The 17,655-nt window shown below is 39.9% G+C and overlaps 1 protein-coding gene across 8 annotated transcripts in view; it reads right to left on the reverse strand.

The window, feature by feature from the left end:
* ROBO2 (roundabout guidance receptor 2) overlaps positions 1-17,655 on the reverse strand; it is a 668,594-nt gene that overhangs the window by 146,605 nt on the left and 504,334 nt on the right. For all 8 annotated transcript variants that reach the window (XM_058184861.1, XM_058184864.1, XM_058184867.1 and 5 more), the window contains 2 exons: positions 3,660-3,817; positions 646-766 (listed from right to left, as the gene is read on the reverse strand). In XM_058184861.1, the coding sequence (XP_058040844.1) occupies positions 646-766; positions 3,660-3,817 (279 nt within the window). The remainder of the gene's footprint in view (positions 1-645; positions 767-3,659; positions 3,818-17,655) is intronic.

Consider the following 17,655-nt stretch of genomic DNA (forward strand, 5'->3'; position numbering starts at 1 on the left):
TAAAAGCTGTATAAATTTGGGACTTGGTCAATACTCTGTTCAGAAAAAATGCGTTGTTTGTTTGTGCTTGTTTAAAAAAAATAAAAAACTTTTTTTTTTAAAAAAAAGAATGGAATGGAGTGGAAAGGAGTGGAACAGAATAAAGTACAGTACAGTATAGTACAGTCGAACTAATATTAATAAACAATAGAATTTGAAATTTCTATCAGCTGGGGTAATACTTTATCAAATACATTTGATAATTTTCTAACAGGAACCAATGTAAGCAATCAATTGAAAATATTTGTTTTAAATTTCTGTGTTTTTATATTTTAAAAATTAATTCCTAGCCTTTTAACATTAGACATTGTGTGAAATAGTTTGCACAAAATAATTGAAGTAATAATATCTTTATTATGTTACACAATGTAACATGTTTGAACTACCTAAGTACAAGAGAAAAATATAAGAGCAAAATATAACAGTTTAATAATGGTATATTTATATTAATAAATCTAGCTATAGATCTATAACTCTAGCTGTCAGAGCAAAGGCACAAAGCTATTAAAAAAATAATTTCAGGACACTTGTTATTTAACAAAACTTCCAAATAACATTGACTGGGTCAGTTGACAGAAACATGAATGTATTTTAGAATTCCTTTACCAAAAACAGTAAGTTCTGCAGGATCACTATCCCGTTCTCCCACCATATTTGTGCCGACGCATGTATACATTCCAGCATCACTTTTTCTTGTATTTGAAATCATGAGCTTTCCACTTCGTATCTATTATTAAAAAATTAAGAAAGATAACTTGTTATGCACTATGAAATTTTTTCTGAGATACCTAGAAATGAATAGCAATAGTGCTTAATTTTAATTTCATTTAAATATACAGGACTGCATTTGAAGGAACAATGATCATAACAAGTGGGTAAAAGTGCCACATTCAGTCTAAACATTTGATTGACTGTACAATGAACATATAATTAAAAAAAGTGTTCTGGGACTTTAGAATTCAAACAGTCAAGACCTGCCACATAACTTGCCAGGCTTAAAAATCGCCGATAGGAAAGACAAAAAAGTCTGGATACATGGCAGTACCTGGAGACAGCAGAAAAGAAGATAAAGAACTGGAGAAAATGACAAACTACAAAGACTTGGAAATAGAAATAGAACGACTGTGGCAAAAGAAAGCAAAGTTAGTAGTACCAATAGTAATATATGCCTTAGGTGCAATCCCAAAACAACTGGAGCACCAGTTGAACATCATTCAAATCCATCAGTCACTTGCAAAAGGCAGCTTTACTTAGAATAATTTATATCAAACATCCATATCTGCCTATTCCAGGTTCTTGGAAAAGACTCAATAGGTGAACAAAAACCTCAAATCCAGTCTGAACATCTGATCAAGTGTTGATCCATTGATTGTGATAGGAATGGCTTGTTACCTGAACCCAATGTGGGCTGATAGTGACCGAACCAAAGCCAGCCAGTTTTAATGGGACTAGAACCCACTTTCTCCTGGAAATAAAGCCTTAACCACTAAACTAAACTGTCATTTATTTATCTGTCCATCCATCTATCCATTCACATATATAGAATTGATAGTCCTGGTTTATCCTATAGACTGTGAAGAAATATCCTGCAACAATATCTATAACACCATATATGCGTAGCCTAGGTTCTTGGAAAGAACTCTCTAGGCCAGTGAACTTGAACTTCTAGTTTCTAGCAAGCAGACATGCGCTGGCCAGCTAATCTTCCAGGCTTCCAGCACGCATGTATGTGTGATGATCAGCTGGCCAGCACACATGCTCATGCAGGAAAACTGAAGACCAGCTCTTCTAGTTTCCAGCACTGCCACATGCAATAAGGCCAGCTGAACATCATGCGCGCATGTGCGCCAGAAACCCAGAAGAGGAACGAGTGACACTGCGCGTGCCAGGCAACATAGCTCCGCATGCCACTTTAGGCATGCGTGCCATAAGTTTGCCATCATGGCTCTAGGCAAACAAAAATGCCAAATCTAGTCTGAAATCTGGCTGACTGTGCAATGAACAACAACAACAACAACAACAACACAACAATTGATGGGAATGTATGGTCGAAAAAATAGTTGGAAATGATCAGGTTAAAACATTGTGGAACTTCCAAATAACATTGAAGCCAGATATAACTGTTGTTGAAAAGAAAAAAATATGGATTAATTGATGTGGCATTATCAGGGGAATGACAGAATAAAAGAAGAAATAAAGATCACAAAGAAATAAAGAAGAAATAAAGATCACAAAGCATCAAGATGTGAAAAGTGAAACTGAAAATTTAAGGCATAAACTGACTGTGGTGGTCCCAGTGATTATGGGCATACTTGGTGCCATACCAAAAACTTTTAGCACTTAGAAAATCTTTACATTGACAAAATTTTCACAAAAGACCACACTGTTTGGATCTGCATATTTGCTATGCTGATACATTATGTTACCCTAGATTCTTCGGTAGAACTCAATGAATATGAAGGCCAACACCAGCTAAAGAATGGGCAGCTTTGACATCACAGAGTTGTAAACAGATAATAATAAAAATAATAATAGCAACCTGTGATGATGATACCTCTAACACCATAAAACATCAACATCTGCTTAACTCAGGTCTTTGGGGAGGACTTGATAGATGGATAAAAATGTCAATTTCAGTCTAAGCATCTGGCTTTCAATGCAATCAACCAAAATATCAATAATTTCTTAAACTTACAGTATATGCTTATTGAATCTCAACCACTCTGGGTGGATCATAATAATCAATCAAACACACACACACACACACACACACACACACACACACACACCGATTAAAACAATAAAAGATAAAAGATGATAAGCACAATGAAGCAATGAGTCTTTCCTTTATCAAAGGACTGGGTTAACAGTCCTTCACAACTGTCTTCACAATTTTTATAGATAACAGCAGAGAATGGGCAACATTCAAATTTCAGCCATACAACCTTGAATTTTTTCCATGTTTCATACCTGTCATTTCCTTCCAATCTCTGAACATTCTGTCAACCATTGAAAAGGTAAGGGGTGTGTTAATAGCACTAGCAGTTGATCAGTGATGCAGAGGAATCCTGCACTATGCCTAAAGCCAGTTTATTGGAGACTTTGGCATATATGGATGGTTTTCCAAGATGACAAGTTCCAACATATACTGCATGCAATTCTGCAGTATCTGCTGCACTTATCCAGCCTGGAGCTACCTTGGTGCATACTATAGGAATCCAAAGCTGTCTAATGTGGAAACATTTGGGATGAACTTGGGGAGAAGGCTAAAAGCAAGTTTTCTCATGCAGTACTTTGTTGCATCAAAGGTTTGTTCATTTCAGTTAAGGGAAGCACATCACTTCTATCAGCCAAACAACTTATTGAATGAAGGTATATTGTTTCACTGAGCCTACTATTCTGTTTATATAGTGGTAACTACAATAATTATTTCTGTAAATTTGCATACATATCCTTTGCTATTTTTAATTTATGAAGCAAATTTTAGAACTTCTAGTTGCTGTATAATACATTTGAATATTGCATGAAAAGCCAGGTATTTGAATAATTGTCTTGAAAATCCGTATTGAGATTTGTTCTTCAGTAATCCACATAGATTTAGCATTGTATGATCTACTTACACTTATTCTCTCTTCTCTATCATCTATTCGGATTTTGTCTTTTTTCCAGTAGATAGTGGGTTCAGGATGTCCTCGAGGAGGTTGGCACTCTAAGATAGCTGGTTCACCCGCTGCCACAACAACATCTGTAGGATTTTGGCGGAAATCATCCCGTAATACTAATACAAAAAAATAAAATAAAATACAGAAAGAGGGAAAATCCAGATTTATTACAAATAACATCCTACAAATGAACACAGATATTACTTCACCAAAGGTTGATGGTCCTTTACAAAGCATGATTTGAAACCATCCATAATCAGCTATCCTTTTTTATGAATACAATCTATACATTTAATTTTTCATAGAAACACATAACTAAACGCACCCAATATACACATATCTGAGTTTTCGATCTGAACCATACCTTTGTTTACTGCAGCCTATGGGGATGACAAACCTTAATAGTTTTTATTCTAACATTTTAAAATCATTGTGAATCAATTTGCTGATGAGTTCAGATGAAGAAAAAATCAGGAAAGAAATATCTATGTATGTAAGTATGAATATAAACATACACACACACGCACATATATCAACTCTCTCTCTCTCTCTCTCTCTCTCTGTGTGTGTGTGTGTGTGTGTGTGTGTAAACAAAGATGATTAGAGGACTGGAGGCTGAATGGTTGAAGGAAAAGGTATCCCTAGTTTAATAAAAGAAGCACTCTGAATAACAGAGTTGTTAATGCCTGGACTGCACTACCTGACTCTGTGGTCTCTTCCCAAAATCTCCAAAGCTTTAACCAAAGACTATCTACTATTGACCTCACCCCATTCCTAAGAGGTCTGTAAGGGACGTGCATAAGAGCACCAGCGTGCCTACCGTTCCTGTCCTAATGTTCCCTTTGATTGTATCCAATTCGTATGGTTATTTCATGCTTATACTTATATATACTGTTGTGATTGACAAAATAAATAAATAAAAATAAATAAAATAAATGATAACTATTTCAATCTCAAGAAAAACCCACGGCAACCAATTCAACTAACCTCTCGTTTATTCGGCTTAACAATAGCAACTCATGAACTGCTCTGAACGGAGCTGAAAGGAAAACCAATAATAACAAGGTCTGACAGAACTTTCACGACGCGAGGCTAGCTGTCAAAACGCCAGCCAATAGGAGCTTCCCTAGGTTCCCGCTCTCTCTGTTGCCGGCGCTTCAACCACCCCGATTGGTTGTGAGTCATCCTGGCTGCGGCCGGTCGTATGTGCGAGGACACAACACCCCTCACCCCTCGGATCGCACAGTCATAGTCAGCCAGATAAGCCAGTCGACGTGGCTATGACTTGAACGTCAGAGTTCAACAGGCGGCGGGGACATGGAAGGCACCTGACTGTCTTTGTCCTGAACGTGAGTCTCCAACAACTGACAGCGATTATTGGCGTCAGGGCCTGGAGGATCTTCAGGTGAGTGTTCCGACGAGAACGAATCAGTGGGGTGCGAAATGTTGAGTCCGCGTTGGTTTGTGTTCTTATTGGTCGGGAGGACCAGCCGGGCCTGCCTAGCTGGGGACCCTGATGGGGTGCTCCGTGATGTGTTTTCTGCTGTTAATGCCAAATCGGGTGTCGGTTTATCAATATTGGTTGTGGATCCTCTGGGAACTAAAGGGTCTGTCATGAGGTCTGCAGCCGTCTGCCTCAATCGCTCTGTCGGGCGGAAATGGACGTCTTGTAGGGGCCTTGCTGTTGATTGGTTGTCCCCATCGGTGGCCAGGCGATGCCTTAGTTGATTAATGTGGCGTCTCCAGATGCGCCCGTCTGCCAATTGGACCCTAGAAGAATATGGCCCAGATAAGTGAACCACGTGTCCAGGTAGCCACTTCTCTGTCCCCCCAAAACACTGTGCATACACGGTGTTCCCCAGGACAAACTGTCTAGCCTGACCACCCAGTCCTGGAACCCTTTCAGGGGTGTATGAGGGGTGCAGCCTATCTAGTATGGTTCTGAGACGGCGACCCATCAGCAGTTCTGCGGGAGTCTGCTTTGTCACCTGGCAGGGGGTGGTGTGTTGGGCCAGCAAATACTGATTGACCTTCTGCTGCCAATCAGAAGTGCCCAATCGCCCCAATGCTTCCTTTGCTGACCGTACGGCTCGTTCTGCAAGGCCGTTTCCAGCCGGGTGGAACGGAGCCACGGGGGCATGTCGGATGCCCAAACCCGCTAAATACACTTGAAATGCTGCCGCAGAAAATTGGGGCCCATTATCCGTCACTATTACATCCGGCAGCCCATGTGTGGTGAACAGTTTGTCTAATATTTTAATAACGGAATCGGCCGTGGTGGAGGTCATTAGGAACAGCTCCACCCACTTAGAGTAAGCGTCTACTATAATGACAAATGTCCGGCCTTGGAAGGGGCCAGCAAGATCTACGTGTATCCTTGCCCACGGCCCTCTGGGGGTCTCCCAGTCTTGGACCGGTGCCGCAGGGGGCGCTGCATGGGAAAGTTGACAAATGTGACATTGTCCTACCCAGGCCTCTATTTCCCGGTCTAAGTTTGGCCACCAAACATAGATTCGGCCCAGGGCCTTCATGCGTCCAATCCCCGGGTGAGCTGCATGTAGGCACATTAGTATTTGTGGCCTTAGGGACACTGGAACTACGACCCGGCTACCCCACAATAAACAACCGGCTTGGGTAGACAGCTCGTTCCGCCTGCGAATGTATGGCAGGTACTCTGGTTGCACATCTCTATCTGGCCAACCCCTGCAAACCCAATCCAGGACTTGCGCCACCACGGAGTCCTTTCTCGACTCCCTGCAGATATCTAGTGCAGAGAGTGGGCAGCCGGACTCTTCTATCAGGAGAACGGGCCAGGACGGGGCCGGGTCAGAAATTGAGAGGGGCAAAGGACAACGACTCAGTGCGTCAGCATGGCTAATATCCCTTCCTGGTCTATGTAATAGCCGATACGAATAGGCTGCCAGGAATTCAATCCAGCGTGACATTCGGGGGGACAAAATTTGGGGAGATGGCCGGTCACCGGCCAGCAACCCCAAAAGGGGCTTATGGTCCGTGACCAGCAAAAAAAAAGACCATAAAGGTAATAATGAAAACGCTTGATACCAGCTACTATGGCAAGCGCCTCTCTATCCAGCTGACTGTAGTTGCGTTCAGCTGAGGAAAGGGTGCGTGAGTAAAATGCCAAAGGAGCTTCTCTTCCATTCGGAAGAATATGACTAAGGACAGCCCCGATGCCGCAGGGCGAGGCATCACATGTCAACGACAAAGGTAGGCGCTCATCGTACTGTACTAAAATGGCGGATGAAGTGAGGAGCTGTTTGACAGCGGCAAAAGATGCTGCTGCATTCCGGTCCCAGACCCAAGGTGCCTCAGCGTCTAACAGGCGGTGGAGTGGCTCTGCGATAGTGGCCTTATGGGGCAAAAATGTCGCGTAAAAATTTAGAAGCCCCAAGAATGATTGGAGTTCTGCCTTATTGGATGGCGTAGGGGCATTTTGGATTGCTGCTATTTTGGTGGCCGTGGGGTGGACGCCCTGAGCATCCACTAAAAAACCCAGGAATTCTACTTGTTGTACTCCTATTTTGCACTTGCTTTTTAGTTTCAATCCGGTTTTCCGGAAACGGGATAATACTTCCCTTACTTTGGTGACCAATTCGGGCATGTCAATAGCCGAAATCAATCGTCATCAAAGTAAGGGAATGATCCCATGGAGTAAGCGTTCCATGAGACTCTGGAATATCCCTGGTGCGACACTAACTCCGAATTGGAGTCGTGTGCATTTGAAAGCTCCCCGGTGAGTGACGATAGTCTGCGCTAATGCAGTCTCATCGTCCACCGGAAGCTGTTGATACGCTTGGGCCATATCTAATTTGGCAAACACACGGCCCCGCCCCAGTGAGTGTAAGAGGTGCTGGACCACCGGCAGTGGATAAGGATTATGCTGAAGAGCTTTGTTGATCGTCCCCTTATAGTCCACACAGATCCTCACGGATCCGTCGGGCTTAAGGGGAATTACGATAGGTGTTTCCCATTTTGAGTGGTCTATTGGAACCAACACCCCTTGCGCTATCAATTTATCTAGTTGTTCATCCACCTTTGGTCTCAAGGCCATGGGAACTCGCCTCAGCTTGAGGCGAATGGGCGTAACCTGCGGATCTAAACTTAGGGAAATAGGAGATCCCTTGTATTTACCCAGGTGCTCGTCGAAAACATCAGCGAATTCTATAGCCAATTGGGAAGACACATCCTGGTTTGTGCTGTGGATCCCGGTAACGTGCAGGTCTAGGGCGGCAAACCAATCTAGCCCCAAGAGGCAGGGCAGGTCGCTCTTAACAACAATGAGGGGCAGGCGGCCATCAAAATTGTGATATGATACCCTGAAGGTGCCAACCCCCATGGTTGGAATGGCCCCCCCTTGATAGTCACGTAAGATGACAGAGCAGGGTTGCAGGCCGGCCTTGGAGACATTTGGCAGAAGGCGTTTCAAAGTGGCCCAGGAGATAAGCGACCGGGATGACCCTGTATCCACTTCCATGGTGCATGGCGCTCCCTCCAGACGAACGGAAATGTACAATTTATTAGCGGGAGCCACGGAAAAGCGTAGTTAACGAAGACTTCCTCCTCACAATGGGCCACAGAGGAAGAATTCCCTGGCGTGGAGTTTGTGGCGGAATCCTCCCCGGCTTGGCGGTTGGCGGACAGAACCTTGGGCTGGCACGGGGGCCCTGCAGACCCTGGCCAGGTGACCGCGCCTCCCGCAGCGATGACAAACGGCCGTCTTGAACTTACAGTCATCCCTGGCATGGTCGCCGCCGCAACCCAAGCATTGGGAGGATGGCAATAACTCGTGGGGCCGCCCCTCTGTCTAGGCGCAGAGTTAAGCCGCCGGACGTCTTCGTCATCCTCTGAAGAGCGCCTTGAACGGATTCCCCGTAATGCACAAGCAGCGGCTGTCCACTGCTCGCCGATCCCATCTGGGAAGGCTGGATCTCAGCGGAAGATTTCTCCGCTATCTCAGCCGCTCTCGCCTCTTCCACAGCGGTCTGGAGGGTCAAATCCCTTCGCGCAAGCAAACGGCGCTGGAGCTTTAAGTCTTTAAGGCCATATACCAATTGATCCAGCAACATGTCATCAAGGTCGCCAAATTCACAGTGAAGAGTGGCAGCTTGCAGTGAAGCGACAAAATCGGTGACAGTCTGTCCATCCGATTGAGCGCAGCGGCGAAAGGCATGCCGCTGGGCAATTCGGCACGGCGCTGGGGCGTAATGTCCCCGCAGTTTCTCGATCAAGGTGTCCCAGGACAGATTGGATACCAGTTGGGGGGCGGCAAGGGTACGCGCCGTGGAGAAAACTTCACTGCCGCAAGAGCTCAAAAAATATCCCCGCTTTCTGGCGGGAGAGAGGTCAGATAGATTGTTAGCAAGGAGAAAACATTCGAAACGCTCAACATAAATGTCCCACAATTCAGCTGAAGGAACGAATGGCGAGAAAACTGGCAAGTTGTTTGCCATGATGAGAGCCTTGAGGTGATATTTCCTGAGCGTGAGCGGCAAAATAATATATATACGATTGGCAGAGTTCGAGTTGGTGTTCCCCAACCCTCGTCGCCAGTATTTCAACCTCAAGAAAAACCCACGGCAACCAATTCAACTAACCTCTCATTTATTCGGCTTAACAATAGCAACTCATGAACTGCTCTGAACGGAGCCGAAAGGAAAACCAATAATAACAAGGTCTGACAGAATTTTCACGACGCGAGGCTAGCTGTCAAAACGCCAGCCAATAGGAGCTTCCCTAGGTTCCCGCTCTCTCTGTTGCCAGTGCTTCAACCGCCCCGAATGGTTGTGAGTCATCCTGGCTGCGGCCGGTCGTATGTGCGAGGACACAACAATAACAATATTTCAATATCTAAAGGCCTGCCACAAAGAAGGAGGAGTCAACCTATTTTCCAAAGCACCTGAAGACAAGTCAAGAAGCAATGGGTGAAAACGGATCAAGGAGATAACCAACCTAGAACTAAGGAGAAATGTCTCTGATCAGTGGAACTATTTGCCTCTAGAAGTTGTGAGTGCTCCAATGCTGGATGTTTTTAAGAAAAGATCGGACAACCATTTGTCTGAAATGGTACAGGGTTTCTTGCCAGAGCAGGGTGTTGAACAAGAATACCTCCAGTGTCTCTTCCAACTCTGTTATTCTGTTATAAATTTGCTATAAACAAACACCAATTGACTACCAGGAACAATTATAAATTGTTGCAATTTATAAATTCAAGAAATTATAAATTATTCTGCATTGATAGATGATATTTCAGTAGCTTATAGAAAAATAAATTATGAGCCTTCAAGGGAAGAAAAAAAAAGAGAAATTGCAGAAGCGGCAATGAATACCCAAAGGGTAGAGAATATTGAGACTGCAAAGATCAGGATATAATGCAAGACTTATAAAATCTACTGATGAATAACGCCTGTCTGCAAAGACTGGCTAAAACATATCTCCATGAAGAAGGTAAGTAAATTCTGGGGTTTTATTGGTGGTTCCCATCCTGTTTATAAAAGAGAACTGAAAAGGAGGAAAAATAGTTGGAAATTTGTTAAGAATCTAAAGTATGGACCTCAGACGAAGACGAGCTGTGGGTCCTGTCAGTCAAGGAATTCTGGCTGGTAGGGTATACGAGAAGCGCCTTCTCTGCCATGGCAGCTGCCCTTTGGAACATCTTATTCCCTGAAGCAACATTGGCTTCCATCCTTCTGGACTTTCTGTAAGGGCCTGAAAACTGAGCTCTACCAGATTGGTTGGGGTCCCAATGAGAGAGCATCACACTGGAGAAGATTGAATTAATTAAGAGGCAATCCCACTTCTTCCCTGCATTCTGCTCTCCCCTCCACATCGTTTAACTATAATTTTTATTTTTATTTGTAATTTTTTATCATTTTAAAAATATTGATCTTTTATTATTTTAAAGCTGTATGCTGCCCAGAATTGCTTCTAAACAAGGTGGGTAGCAAATAAATGTAATAAATAAAATAAACATGTTGTTAGGTGGAGCTAAAATTGGCCTATTGAACAATTCACTGTACAATCATTACTATGATTAGTTCATAAATCAAATCAGTTTATTACAATCAAAGACCAGAGACCAGGACAAATAAAAACACTCAAGGAATATCCAGTTTAAAATTCTAGAATGAAATAACAAATAACAGATAATATCTACATTAAAATCATAATTTGGCATCCAATCTGTCAGTTATACATGGTCTAACTACACTATAATATCAGTCCTTAAACTGTGAGGCCCGTAGTCATTAAATACTAAAATCCAAAGGAGTAGTAATACAAAAGGGTTTGCTATATTGGCTGTGTAAGTGGATTAATCACATGTTTCTGAGGAAATCCCAGTGCTGCAGTGCAGAATCTAGCCACATGCACTGTAGTCACAGTCTGTTTGTCCTTAAGCAGCCACTAGAGATAAGCAGTGACAGAACAACCAGGATACCTATTGATTATTGGGAGGATATGTTTTTTGAATATCTCTATAGAAAGAGCGGGTATGCGGTGGCTCAGGGGCTAAGATGCTGACCTTGTCGATCAAAAAGTCAGCAGTTCAGCGGTTCGAATCCCCTAGTGCTGCCATGTAATGGGGTGATCTCCCATTACTTGTCCCAGCTTCTGCCTACTTAGCAGTTTTGAAAGCACGTAAAAAATGCCAGTAGAAAAAATAGGGACCACCTTTGGTGGGAAGGTAACAGCGTTCCGTGCGCCTTTGGCGCTGAGTAATGCCGGCCACATGACCACAGAGACGTCTTCAGACAGTGCTGGCTCTTCTGCTTTGAAACGGAGATGAGCACCGCCTCCTAGAGTCGGGAATGACTAGCACATTTGTGCGAGGGGAACCTTTACCTTTACTTTTATAGAAAGAGCACCGAAGGAGTATGTATCCAATGATCTGTACCTTTTCTGAGCAAAGAAGCAGAATCTTTCAGTCAATGTTATCTTTTTATACTTGCCGTGCAGGATGGCCGATGGAAGTGTATGGCATCGTGCAAGTGAAATGCTTTCCTGTAGTTTGTCATCTTCAACTGACTAAGATAACTGGCAGGAGTAACACCATATCTAATACAGTCTGGAGCTTAAACAGTAGAGCTTTTCCTAAGTCTGTTTGCCTCTCGATGTCCTCAACCCTTTGTTGCAATGTTTGTTTTGCTTGGTCATCTTCCAACTTAAGTATTGAGGCTGGAGAGAAGCCTAGTTTGGCAAAGTTGAACTCAAGAGCCTTGATCCAAGAAGAGGAGAATTTGTCTTGGAAGATTAATGGGAGCAAGGCCTTGTGGAAAGAAATTAACCTTTAGCCAAAGATTTAAAGCAGCTATACAGATTCTTGCTTCAACTTTTATCAATCCTGTCTCCAGGCACAGAAGTGTATTTGAGACACAACAAGGCATCTGAAAATTGCTCTAATAAATTTGTATTGAGCAAGATCCTGTAAAAATGCTGTCCTAGGGACTTGGCCAGAAAGAGCTTAATTGCAGCAGGAATATAGCATCCCCGCTTTGGGCTGAAAAATTTGAGAATGGTGTTCACTGATCTTTGGCCAGAGGCAGCCACATATTCACCATGTGCTTTTCTTGAGCCAATAGCATGGATGACCACTCCTAGATACTAAGTTCATAAAGTTCTTTGTTCTCTAGACTTTAATGCTATGAAAAATAAACAAGATGGAATTTAAAATTCTAGAATAAGAGTTAGTACAAGATATCTTTTATATAATAGGCAATATTGAGACGAATTCCAAAGGAAGATAGAAGATAGTTTATTCACAAAAAACAGAAGAAACAGGAAAAAGGGGAAGGAATCTGATTAGAAATCTAAAAGAATAAATGTAGTTTGTTATGGGATGCATATGGGTAAAGGCTCATAGAAGAACAAATAAAAGCTATAGTGTTGCTATTATTCAGAAAAATAATAAGTCAGCAATGGAAGCAGAGTACAACAAATAAAAACCCATGAAGAGAAACATGAGCCTGAGAATACTTAGCTCTAGAGTGGGCTGAGTTTGAAAACATACAAATGAAGAGTGTCAACATAAGAATAATAAATTTATTTTTAAATAAATAAACAAAATTCCCCCCCAAATAAGAATAGTTGAGAAAAGAAAGAAGCTGCCCAAACAGATGTTGGTTTTCCTTCACGGTGTATGTTTAAGTGGATAATAGATAGTGGTAATAGATACTTGAATTGGAGTGCTGCACTATACAGAGCATAATAATATAAATAGCCTTTTTAAGATTAAGATTCTGTGAAAAGAAAGAACAAAGTACAGGTAGCTTATTAAAAAGCTTCTTTTCCAAAAACACCACACTACTAACCAGAGCATATAAAACATTTGCTAGACCAATTCTAGAATACAGCTCGCCTGTTTGGAACCCTCACCACATCTCTGACATCAATACAATTGAACGTGTCCAGAAATATTTTACAAGAAGAGTTCTCCATTCCTCTGAAAACAATAAAATACCCTATCCCACCAGACTTGAAATCCTAGGCTTAGAAAACTTGGAACTCAGTCGCCTTTGACAAGACCTAAGCTTAACTCACAGAATTATCTATTGTAATGTCCTTCCTGTTAAAGACTACTTCAGCTTTAATTGCAATAATACTAGAGCAACTAATAGATTTAAACTTAACGTCAACCGCTTTAATCTAGATTGCAGAAAATATGACTTCTGTAACAGAATCATCAGTGCTTGGAATACTTTACCTGACTCTGTGGTCTCTTCCCATAATCCTAAAAGTTTTATCCAAAAACTTTCTACTATTGACCTCACCCCATTCCTAAGAGGACCATAAGGGGCGTGCATAAGTGCACAAACGTACCTACCGTTCCTGTCCTATTGTTTTTCTTTTCTTCTTCCTATATATATGCTTATACCTCCTTATATTTACTCATATATGTGTTTATATACTATATAATCTTTTTGTATGATACCTACATATATTGTTGTGACAAAATAAATAAATAAATAAATAAATAAATAAATAAATAAATAAAAGCTGTTCCAAATTTTATTCAGTGCCACATATCTGCTCTATAAGTTTATGACGCTAGAAGTGGATGCAGGCTTTAATCACAGGAAGAAAACAACAACCTTGTCACGACTTTCCTCTCACGCAGTCTCCAAGTTAATTTTCTTCTGATAAAACAGAATATAAAATGACTTTAATATAAACTTATAAAAATGGGGCATTTCATCTTTTATAGATTAGCTATGTGGAATGTTACTATTTTATTAAAATTCACGTTTTATTAATAACAATCCTCTGAGAAACCAATAAAGCCCTGCATTTTACTAAATAAACAGTCTGGAACAATTCAGGGGGAAAATCCTCAGTTCATAAGTGGATTTAATTTATTGCTTTAGCTCTTAATAAAATGTATTCTGCTTTAACATTTTGAACTGCACATTTCCTGTTTCCTTGTAGTATATGCAAAGATAAAATGTATATGAACGTGAATTATGTATTAAACAGATTGAGTTGAGCCTGCATTTGGCTCTCAGATAAAGGTACAGAATGTGGCTTATCATTTTAACATTTTCAGAACATGCAAGTAAATCCTAAAAGAGAGGCAAAATATGAGTGTGTATGTGCATGTGTGTGCGAGAAGGAAATTAAAGGTTAATTTAGTTTCTAATATGAACACTTCCTTTACACTCTATGTCTAGATGCATAAAATGAAAATGAAACAATTGTGAGAAATAAGTTTCCTATAAGAACAATTCTTCACAGCAAGTAAACTATTCTAAATAAAGCTACTTTTACAAAATCACCATCAGTCAATTGAAAAAGGCAGCTACCTGTACTTGGAACAGCTTACATCCTGCAACACCTTTAACATTATCAAACAACTGCCTATCCTTCAGAAGGACTTGATAGGTGGACAAACATGCCACATCCAGTCTAAACATCTGACTGGTTGTGAAAACAACCATAATGCTAATTTATTAAACTTGTATATCACTCAGCTCGCAATGATTCTCATATCTTGTTAAATTAGCATCACCTAACAACTTTATATGTATGTATATGTGTGTAAAATTATTTTGATTCAAATAATGGAAAAATGGTTGAAATTTCAGTAGCTCTGTGTAAAAGTAATAATGAGGAACAATAGTTCCCAATTTGTTGTTTGTAGATTATTGATATGAAAGGCATAATAAAGAGTATGTGAATGAGAGAGAAGTAATCAAATAATATGATCAGAGTAATTCTGCTGTATCATTTTCACTGTTATATTATTTTGATTGTACCTTGTTTTAAATATTCTTTTATTAAACAAGCAGATTAATAAGTTTCATATCTCCAAGGCTTAATTCTCCTCATATTTTTGTTTTTATTATAGAAACTTTCACTTCTTTACAAAATTGAATTTCTATTTATACGATTGCAAATAATAATTTATCTGCTATTTCTTAATATGATGACATCCCAAGAACCCACTAAACTACAGACTAAACACCTAGACTAGAAGGAAAAAAATACATGTTTATTGGAAAATTTGAAATAATATGCCTTATAATTTTCATTTACAAAACTGTTTCCTGGTGTTTGACATGACATACTTATTTTATACATACATTACTTTAAAAATGAAATATATTTTCACATATCATTGGATTAAAGGCTATATTTAAACAACATGATTTTTGGTTTATGGCAGTTTTACAACTATAGAATTATAAATCTAATTTGTCATTTCAAATAGTTACATTTTTGCATGCAGTTGCTGTAGCATTTATATTTTGCATGCAGTTTTTGAGTTTAGATGTAACAACAACAACAACAACAACAACAACAAAACAGAGTTGGAAGGGACCTTGGAGGCTTTCTAGTTCAACCCCCTGCCCAGGCAGGAAACCCTACACCATCTCAGACAGATGGTTATCCAACATTTTCTCAAAAAATTCCAGTGTTGGAGCATTTACAACTTCTGCAGGCAAGTTGTTCCACTTACTAATTGTTTTAACTGTCAGGAAATTTCTCCTTAGTTCTAAGTTGCTTCTTTCCTTTTTTAGTTTCCACCCATTCCTTCTTGTTCTACCCTCAGGTGCTTTGGAGAACAGATCGACTCCCTCTCCTTTGTGGCAACCCCTGAGATATTGGAACACTGCTATTATGTCTCCCCTACTCCTTCTTTTCATTAAACTAGACATACCCAGTTCCTGCAACCGTTCTTCATATGTTTTAGCCTCCAGTCCCCTAATCATCTTTGTTGCTCTTCTCTGCACTCTTTCTAGAGATTCAGCATCTTTTTTACATCGTGGCCACCAAAACTGAATGCAGTATTCCAGTACTGTACAGTACTTCACATTTTCAAAAGGGCACATTTTCACTGACAGCTAATTGATCATACTGTACATTAATTACAGAAAGTGGAAATTTAGATTTGAACATTGAACACAGTTCTGAATGCTTGGACATATTTACCTTATTTGACTAGAAAGTATATGAATAGATTGTATGTTTATAAATTTTTATAAACTAATAATATTTTATATATGATTACTAATATATTATTTTTTAAAAAATACATGTTTCTATAACTATATAATAAATAGTAAACTTGCCTTGCAGCCTTCAGTGGTATCAGGCTGGCTCGCCCTTCACCCTGCAAAGATAATGCTCAACCAGCGAAGTGGGAGCCAGGCTAAATTATTAGCCAAAAAGAAGTCAGAATGGGAAAGCCAGAATAACCATGTCTGTCCGATCAGACTGAGTTTGAAAGCTGGAAGGCAAGAGGAAGAGGAGGAGCTTATCATCTTGTAGACTCAGGCCTATTGGATCAGAAGGAGTTAACCATTTCTGACTGTGGATCCCGCCTTTCTGGAGGGAGAATAATAATATTTTATATATGATTCCTAATATATTATTTTTTTAAAAAAAACACGTTTTTATAACTATATAAATAGTAAACTAGTTTTTATGACTATCTATGACTATCTATTCTATGACTATCATTAAATGTTGTATAATTAAATGTTAAATTTGTACCCTATGACTATCATTAAGTGTTGTACCTTGATGAAGGTATTTTTTCTTTTATGTACACAGAGAGCATATGCACCAAGACAAATTCCTTGTGTGTCCAATCACACTTGGCCAATAAAAAAAATTCTATATATACATTGTTAAAAATCCTCAAATAATTAAAAAAATCTAGTTTATAGTTATTCATAGTATGTGAAATTTCATTATCGTGTTCTCCACAAAAAAGAAAGTAATAAAAATTATACATCAATGGAATCCTACAAGAGTCTTAGCAGTTTTACAGAAATAATGAACAAAAACAAACAAATCACCCAATATATCTCAATTGAAGATATTTAACATTCTGAAGATAATTTCTTTAATAACGTTTAATACAGTAATCAGACAGTTGTTATTATTAATATTATATGACCCTATAAGATAGGAAAAGTGAAAAGTTCTATTGATTGGCCTATTAAAATGGATTTATCTTAAACGAGGCCGATTTATAGCCAAAGGGGAGGAAAAAAGAAAGAAAAACAAAAGAAAGGGAAGTATGAAGAGAAAGTTGAAAAAAAATATATCTTTTAAAAATAAAGCCTGAAATACATAATCTTTGATAAAGTCAAGGACATAAATATAACAAGAAAATGTATAATTAAAAGCCAAGATAAAGGAGTTCAAAGGATACAAGCAAGCATAATAGCAAAACAGGAGAAAAATATCCTTGCTGTCTAACTTGAATTTAGTTATAGTTATACGATTATGAACCTTAGTGTCCTTAGATAATTTCAAAAAGCAACATAAGCAGAAATATTCTGAAATATTGAAGATTCTTAATATGACTACCATATATATCTCAAAATCGCACGTTTAGGGAGACTTCCGGTGGCACCGTAGGTGTTGAAGACGGTCTTTTCAGACCGCCAGCCCCGTGATTGCATAGAGCCGTTCAGACAGCGAAAATCAG

Source organism: Ahaetulla prasina, chromosome 5, assembly GCF_028640845.1.
Source record: "Ahaetulla prasina isolate Xishuangbanna chromosome 5, ASM2864084v1, whole genome shotgun sequence".
NCBI lineage: Eukaryota > Metazoa > Chordata > Lepidosauria > Squamata > Colubridae > Ahaetulla > Ahaetulla prasina.